General features: G+C 33.9%; 1 protein-coding gene across 1 annotated transcript; it reads right to left on the minus strand.

Annotated features, from left to right (window-relative positions):
• Nucleotides 1-1,433: 1,433 nt before the first annotated feature.
• Nucleotides 1,434-6,665, minus strand: LOC102592386 (V-type proton ATPase subunit D). The gene is made up of 2 exons (XM_006359078.2): nucleotides 6,523-6,665; nucleotides 1,434-2,544 (listed from the first exon to the last, which is right to left on the minus strand). Exon 2 carries the CDS (start codon nucleotides 2,525-2,527, stop codon nucleotides 1,742-1,744), a length of 786 nt encoding a protein of 261 aa, XP_006359140.1. The 5' UTR covers nucleotides 2,528-2,544; nucleotides 6,523-6,665; the 3' UTR covers nucleotides 1,434-1,741.
• Nucleotides 6,666-9,307: the final 2,642 nt, after the last annotated feature.

A 9,307-nucleotide genomic window follows, 5' to 3' on the forward strand; every position in this document is an offset into this window, starting at 1 on the left:
ACCTGAAACAACTCTCAAACACCACCCTCTCCACGCCAAAATCCAGTGGTAAAACCACACTTCAGCCCACTAGAACCCAAGCTAATACAACCAGCAAATGACCACCAGTTCTCCGACCTCCAAACAACCAACCAACAAAAACCCGACCAAAACCCCATCGGAAAACAACTGAAGCACCGCTAACAGATCAAACCAACAACACAATCAGGCTAGAATCAAAGCTCGAAAACAACAGCCACAACTTCATATCCGGCTAGGCTCAACAAGCAAGCAATAACATAGTTTTAGATCTGCTCGCAGGAAAGCAAAATCCGATGATTGAACGAGCTCCAAGCTCCGACCACACTAGTGTGCTAAATCTCTCTAATCTTCTTCATATACTTCCTCTATTGAATGTGGTCATGGAGGAAACCCACTGTCAATCTTGGATGGGATTTTCATTGCAGTCAAGGATGACAATGATTGCTATTTTCATCCGGGTATTTGTTTAACTTCAATTTTAGTAGTATGTGTTTCAATGGATTCACTTTTTTCAGAATAATTATTCAGTTTATTTTCAAAATTTAATTTGGAGTTGGATTTCAAATTTGGAAAACTGCTCCAAACATGTTTTCCAACTCGATCTCTTCTCTCATTTGCAAAAAAATATAACCAAACACAACTCCAACTTTATAAATTTCAAATAAGGTGGAAAATATTTGAAATGTATGGGGAAACAACGCCTATGCAGTTTTGTGTTTTTAGGTTCAGTTGAAGTGCAAAATTGTTGAGAGAAGGCCGAGTCAGAATTGCTGCAACTTATACTTGGCCATCACAGTGCCATAGCCATAAATCATACAATTCTGACTTAAGGCTCTTGTAATTACAGAACCATTCACATGTTGATGTAAAACAAGGAAACTACATTGATGGTAGTAATTATGACTGAAAATAATGAGATTTCAAATGCAGAAACTTGATATCAATGAAATCGTTAATGCTTGTAACGGGCAGGCAACTTAAATAAGCTTTGGTTTCTTTACCCCTCAACAAACCAGGTGAGCTTTCATGCACATGATTTTTGATATAAGAAGAACCAAGTTTCCAGAAGTATGGTGAAATCAACTTTTCCATCCTCTGAGCAAGTTTTTCTCAAGAAATAACAAGACATCATTAGCAGTACCGCAGATTTAATATTTTCTTTTTTCCAGAAACAGGGAACTTTGTCAAACAGGATTGTACTGCCGTCAACAGCATAAATGCAGAAGACTCATCATATTTATTGTACATTTTATCGTTCGTCGTTTCCTCAATATACCCGTACAAAAAGAATTACGAGACTTGGAACAAGTTTATCTCCCAGATAACAGAGAAAAGATCTGCAAGTGCATCCACCTAAATCCTTGGAAGGAAAGCTGTTTTCACTATTTCTATATTTGAGGGCAGTGTTGATGTAAAGAAGGGAGAGAATATTATTATCAAATACATGACACAATTTTGAGACAGGAAATATCAGATAAGCTTATGCAACATATTCAAAAATAAAATTTCCATCCAACAGCTCTCCAGGTAAAAAAGACTGTCACTGAATCAAAAAATTGAAAAAAGCACACAAAACTAACCAATGAGGCAGCTCCCCGTAGAGTTCATTAAGTACAAACATGCACAGAGCTCTTATTTGAACAGGAAAAATCTCTCCATCTCATAATATTATCCATCTATATTTGACAACAGACGTGACTAATAAAAGCTGACCTCCACATTAGAAAATAATATCCTCATCTTTCTGTGAAGGATGGGACAGTAAGTTATGGGCTGAACCAAGCGAAATACCTCTCTTCAAAGAAATATCTTCAGCAGCCTTCTCCGCTGCATATAGCCTGGCAGCGGCCATCTGTTTCTCTACCTCCCTCTTCTTGTAACCTTGTATCTTCTTCAAACGGAAGAAGTCCTCCCTTTCCAGTTCATCAAGTTCCCCCTTGATGTAAAGAACTGTGTTCTCCAACCGAGGCTTCACAACATTCTCCAACGCATTGACCCTCCGATTTGTTGTCTTGATTGCCTCATCGAGAGTCAAGAATGATGTTTGCAAAGATGCAAGCTCAACAAGTAATTCAATAGATTTCACGTAAGCAGCACGGCAGGCTTGTACCTGTTGCCCACCTCTAGCTAATCCAGTCAGGTCATTCTTGGTCTCTCCTTCAGAAAAGTGCTCAAACTTGGGGAGCTTCACCCCAGCAATATTTTCCTGCCGTGATCGAACTTTCAGAGTAGCAGTCTGGACATTTTCAAGGACAACGTGCTTGATGTTCTCACCAGCAGCATATTTTGCCTCTGTCAGAGCAAATGAGGAATTTTTCATGACATCTCCCATCGATTCCTTTGTTGATACTATTTTCTTTAAAATCTGACGGAACTGCACAGTCAAAGCATCACTTTTCTTTTTCAGCAAAGCATGGCCTCTTGTTGCTCCAACAAGGCGAGCTTTAATAACTCCAAGCATTGTAACTGTGGGGACGACAACCAAGCGGTTGGTTTGCCCTGACATTTTGCCAAGCTACTTATCTGAAAAGAAGAAGTGAGGTTATAATTTACATAGAAAAAAATATCACTTCGATATAGGACACAAAATTGTAAATGAGAGTGTTATTGAACATCAAAATGACCCTATCAGTTCCGTTTTTCATTTTCTTATAGACAAAGTAGTCTTTTTTTACCTAAATCCGATATCAGCAACAACAACATGCGCAGTATATAGTCCCACAAGTGTGGTCTGGGGATGACACAGTGTACGCAGACCGTACCCCTACCGGAAGGTAGAGAGGTTGTTTTCAATAGACCCTCAGCTCAAAGAAAGCAATAAAGATCATAGCTTTAACCAATGAGAAAACAATTCTGTTCACAGAAAAACCAAAAATACCAAAAGACCCAATTTCAACAACGAAGAATAAAATTAAGCATAACTGACAACCTAGCAATTTCCAAGATATGAAAACAACATCAGCAATAACAAGAAACAACTACCACTACAGTACACAACCAATACTCAGTAAGACTCCACATGCCAAAATGAACAAAACAACATTGAAACAACCCCCAAATCACATAACGCTCACAGCTTGAAGAATACCTGCGGAAAAATATAGAACAAGAAGGATTTGGTGGTGTGATTAGGTTAATATGCTATCTCTTCTTCTTTTTTTCTGGTCAGTTATTGAATCAGAACACGGCCAAAACTAAGTAAACTCAACATCCCAAAATGAACAAAACAACACCCAAATCACATAAAGTTCACAACTTTGAAGAATACCTGCTAAAAATATATCCAATGTCATTAATAAAAAATTTCATAAATTTAATTTTCATGGATAACCAAAATCATCAGATGTATGCTCCTAATGATGATAAAAAATCCCAAAATAGAAAAAATACTAATTATCAATGATGCTAATATCTATTCTTTCACACACTCACCCAATCTAACGTTTTTAGGCATACTGATTGATTTGCATACAAGAAGCACTCTAGATAAATTATGACGCTTAAAGTGCAAATGATTAGAAGTTGAATCCATTCCATTCATTGTCTTCTTCTCAACCCCCCCTCGGTTACTGAACTCCACCCGAAATTTTCTTGAATCTCAAGAAAAGGGTCTTCTAGAAAAATTCAAAGAATTAGAGGAACTCCTCTTCTTGGACAAAATGATCAAGGAGTACTCGGAAACACATCTCGAAGAGTTTGGGAAAGGAATCCATATAGAAACGATCCAACTCATCAATATACAAAATGAGAATCATATCCATACGATTTTACACTTCTGTTTTATTATTCTATGCGGGTATTCAATTTTGGGCAGTGAAAAACTTATTATTCTCAATTCTTGGGCTCAATAATGTAGCTAGAGCGAATCGTCTCTTGTACTACGGTTTAATATAAGTGTCAAAGAGCGATTCTCTTGCAACGGTTACAGGACATGCCCCTGAGGCTATTGATTTGCATCATCATAACAACTCATAGCTCTTTTTACTTTTTAGCCGAAGTCTATAGTTATGATTACAAGAAGGGAATTTGTGAATGACTTCATAGACTTCTCGTTCCATCTGGCAAAAGCTCAAAATTCATTGTATTGTGAGACTCCGTTTATGGAATGGCAAAAGCTCAGATACACCATTTTTATTTTTTTCGAAATTATCAGGAAGGTAGATTAGTAAATCAGCACAAATTCAAAGCAATCATCATACTGGAAGAAGTAACAAGATCAAACGTTATTTTTTAAACGAATCTTCTAACTTGCATCAACTTGTGCACTATGTTCTAGTGAGGGGATATATGACAGTGACTACTTACAGCTGTCACTATGTTCTAGATGAGGAGTTCAAAAGAATCATTGATGATTTGTTGGTACGAGAAACTGCTCAGGTGATTATTCTTTCCAATGAAAAGCCTTTTGGATGACTGTTGCCTTTTTCTTGAATATTTCTTTCCTCAAAGGAAAATTAGAAAATGAAAAACTTATATTATGAGCAGAAGAACCTAATTAAATGCAAGATCACAAGGTTGTATTGAGCTTTAAAAATGAAACAACAGAGCTGTATAAGACTTCTTTACACAATCGAATACCAGGAAGCTTGGAAGGCACATTCTAAGTGTCACTTTAATTTCCTGTCCTTTTAAGCCATAAGGTTCCAGATATTCCAACCAGTTTGTAACCTTATATTATGCTAAGTGACCATCTTGGGGACTACATAAAAAGTCGTCTGCTGACAATCCCAAGGCAGTGAAAGCTCTCCATCAGGGATATGAGTCTAGAAATAAAATATTAAATACTACTTTATTGAGGTTGATGGGTAACAATATGATGGTCAATATGCTTTTCTCTGGGACAAATAATTAATTATTCTCTTCCCTTAGTCATATAACAATCAGATGAAAGAGTGACAACAGGCCCCTATGGGCTTTCTTAATGGGCTTTCTTAATGGACTCTTCCCATCGGTCTGAACAGGTTTGTTATTGTTGTGTTTCTTCCCCTCCAAAATCCTCCAGCTGTAGCTTAGTTTAGATTGTTATACAAAAATCTCTAAATCCGTTAAGGTAATATCTTTTTGTCCCCCCAAGGCCTAGCTCAAGTGGCAAAAGGTGGAGGATTTGTGGCTTAGGTCGCAGGTTCAAGCCCCACACCATGCAAAGCGAAGCCCGGTATTTAAGTGGAGAAGGGTAGAGGGGCGGGCCCATTATCCACCGAGTTTAGAAGACTGTGATTGGTCCAAAGGGCGGGTCCCAGATGGATTTCTTGGTTATCAAAAAAAATATCTTTTTGTGCTTGATGAAAATAAAGATGTTAAGTTGCTTTTGCAAGATCATCTCCAAATTTCTGAAGATGGAACCACCTTATTATGTATATAGCAGCTTTCACTGATTTCTATCTTCTTGTATTTTCCTACAGGTTAAACTTTTTATGAATTTATTACAAGATTCTGGTCCTTTCAAGGAGAATGTGTGGAATTGATTAAGGTGTTTGACATCCGCATTTATCAATTGCCAGCTATTCCCTGTTGAAGCTTCTTCTAATTCACCAATCAGAGTGACATCTTCTGTTGGCTGTGCTAGCAGATCATTTTAGAATCACCCATCCATGTTTACTGGGGAAATTGGCATTTGATCTTCTGTTTAAAGCATTAATCATTTTCTAAGAACAGATAAGACCCTTTCAAGCTCTTTCTGCAGCTTATTCACAATATTCAAAATTGTAAATATCCAACCAGAATGCAGTAAGAATCTTAGCCATGTATAGAAAAACGATCAATGTTTATCCTGTATAGAATCATATTCTTCAATACGTGGTCACAATATTGTTCTTATTAAACCTTAGCGATACAGTTATCATAAGTTCTTATTATCTTATTTAGGTATATAGACTATGAATATTACATAGATGACAGCATGTCTTGAGGTTAATTTCATCTTCTAAAGCGTCTTTTAACATTTTCGAGTATTCTTTCCAGGTTACTTTGTGCTTCAGCACAATCACTAATTTTAAAGCACCCCAAAAGTGCCAATTTTTCATATATTAAACACTTTATCTTCTTGGGTTTGATTGTAGTATAACCTTTAGTTTACGTTAAAGGAAACAGATAGTGCTATCTTCCACCCCTGCCACAACCTGTAACTCCAGACCAAGACACGAAGATGATCCAGCACAAGAAGTAACAAGTTGCAACCACTCAAAACTCGGGCAAATGATAAAAAATAATTATGAGAAGAGAAGGGGATCCACAATAACCAACGCAGATCTTAAGCAATTGAAACTAAATCCACAATTCATCAAAGATCATTAGAAGGGAATCCATAAACTTAATAATTGTATTTCATAAACTGAATCTGACAATACAATGAAAAAAAATTCATGATCTAATTCCGTTTTAACAATACCCCAAATGGCAGATCATTATAAATAAGAATGCATATATAACTTGTAAAAATCACAAATAAGTATAGAAAATCGAAATTGGGGAATGTTGATAACCAATTCAGAATTCACTTACAAGTAGATTTCGCCGGAGAAGAAAGAGATCACCGGAGCTTCAAACAAACTCAGCACAAGAAGAGAATTGGGTCAACTATACCAAGAACAACACTTTCAGATCCAAATTGGGACTGCCTATTACTATACCTTTTTTTATTATTATTATTTATCATTGACATAAAGACAAAAAAGAAATGAAAATAAATAAATAAATAAAAGGCAAAAAAATTCGTAACTATTATATTTTCGTAAGTTTATACTTAAATAGGTCCTTTTAGTTCAGCTTTTTCTTTATTTTATTATAAGATAATAAATTTACATTTTTCAAAACAAAATAAAGGAAGAAGAGCAATACTAAAATACATATAATAAAAATAAACATAAAATCAAAACAAATTCAATAAAAAATTGTTGGTTTCTTCTCGATGCAATAGAATATCAAAATAACAAATTTTAAATATATTTTAATAAATCTCAAAAAAATAAATTATCTTTTAAATTTCATATTCAATTAATCACCGTGTAAAATTAAAATAACAGAGAATATAACTACATACGAAAAATAAGAAGGAAATATTACTATCTAAGAAAAATAGGGAAGGTATTAACAATCTGGAAAATCGAACATTCACCGATAAAGTGAAATTTTAGTTAAGTAATCCATTGAGATACTAAGATTTTCGAAACAAAAAAAGCAATTAATGTTGAGTATAAAATATAAAAAAATAATTATCTTTTCTTGATATGTTAAAAGTAATAAATAAAAGAAATAAATATATTTTTAAAATAGTGGACAAATAAAATTAAACGGAAGGGGTAATAAAATAATTTCAACAATAAATAATAAGAAGAGAGAAACTTATTCATAAATAGCATTCGTTGAATGCGTTTTATACCTTTTTTTCTCAACTCTTTTTATTAGGTATCTATGAAGGTTTTTTTTAAGCTTTCAACGCCCTAACCTTTTTTAAATGATAAAAAATAAAATTGTGGGTGGAGAAAAGAAAAATAGGGGGATGGAATTAACAATCTTGAAAATCGAACATTCACCGATAAAGTGAAATTTTAGGTAGCTAATCAATTGAGAACTAAGATTCTCAAAAAAATAAGCAATTAATGTTGAGTATAAAATAAAAAAAATAATTATCACTTCTTGATATGTTAAAAGTAATAAATATATTTTAAAAATAGTGGACAAATAAAATTAAACGGAAGGGGTAATAAACTAATTTCAACAATAAATAAGAAGAGATAGAAACTTATTCATAAATCGCATTCGTTGAATGCGTTTTATGCTTTCTTTCTCAACTCTTTCTATTTAGGTATCTAAGAAGGGTTTTGCAAGTTTTCAACGCCATGACCTTTTTTTAAAAGATGAAAAATAAAATTGTGGGTTGAGAAAAGAAAAACAGTGGAGGGGTTTCACATTCTGAATAATCGAACATTCATCGATAAAGTGAAATTTTAGGTAGCTAACTGAGATACTAAGACTCTAAAAAAAAAGCAATTAATGTTGAGTATAAAATCGAAAAAATAATTATCTTTTCTTGATATGATAAAAGTAGAGTTGTCAAAATGGGCTGACCCAACCCAACCCAACTCTAACGGGCTAGAGAGTTAAATGAGTTAGGACGGGTTGACCCTTTTAATTAAAGGGCTTATAAAATAACAGCTCAACCCAATCCTAAGTGGGTCACGGGTTGGGACGGATTGGCCCTTTAACCAAAAAATGCACAACATTGGTCTCTTAGAGAGAGTATCGAACATTGATGTCTGATGAACACGACATCAATACATACATAAATTCATCCATGAATTATACATACTTCAGTGAATACTTACAAAACAAAAAACATAATAGCCAAGATACAACATTCATAAGATTTATCCAAGCAAAAAACATTACATGATCAATATTTTCATAAACAAGACAATAAAGGAGAAGTGAAAAATTAGGTGTAAACACAAAAATAGAAGAGGTCAAAGATTCATAGTTATAATAGAGTAATGGGCTTGGGATAATAAGAAAATTTAGTGTGATAATGATCCTAAAATGTAAAAGATATGCAAAGAAGTTAGACTTGATTTTATATTGATATTTTAAAAATATTTATTGACAAAATCTTAACAAATAAAACACTACTTAAAATATATATAATAAATATTTTTAAATTCACAGCCCACAGGCTGGCCTACGAGGCTAGCGGGCCAAATGAGGCTAAGGCTGAAAAGGCTCATTCCTAAATGGGTTGAAAAAATTAAGCCCAACCCCACTTAATTCAAGGGTTGGGCTAGGTCGGCCTAGTGGGCCAAACCTATTTTGACAGCTCTAGCTAAAAGTAATAAATATATTTTACAAATAATCGACAAATTAAATTAAACGAAAGGGGTAATAAAGTAATTTCAACAATAAATAAGAAGAGAGAGAAACTTATTCATCAATCACATTCGTCGAATACTTTTTATGTCTTTCTTTTTCAACTCTTTCTATTAGGTATCTATGAATGGTTTTTAAAGTTTTCAACGCCATGACCTTTTTTAAAAAGATAAAAAATAAAATTGTGGGCCGAGAAAAGTAAAAAAAATGGTGGATATTAACTATCTGGAGAATCGAACAATCACCGATAAAGTAAAGTTTTAGGTAGCTAATCAATTGAGATACTAAGATTCTCAAAAAAAAATAAGCAATTAAAGTTTGTGTATAAAATAGTAAAAATAATTATCTTTTCTTTTCTTAATATGATAAAAGTAAAAAATATATTTTAAAAATAGTGGACAAATAAAATTAAACGAAAGGTGTAATA

Source organism: Solanum tuberosum, unplaced genomic scaffold (genome assembly GCF_000226075.1).
Source record: "Solanum tuberosum cultivar DM 1-3 516 R44 unplaced genomic scaffold, SolTub_3.0 scf00284, whole genome shotgun sequence".
NCBI lineage: Eukaryota > Viridiplantae > Streptophyta > Magnoliopsida > Solanales > Solanaceae > Solanum > Solanum tuberosum.

What these genes read in the sequence shown, in the direction of transcription:
- LOC102592386 (XM_006359078.2), bottom strand. Translation starts at nt 2,527, where the DNA reads ATGTCAGGGCAAACCAACCGCTTGGTTGTCGTCCCCACAGTTACAATG.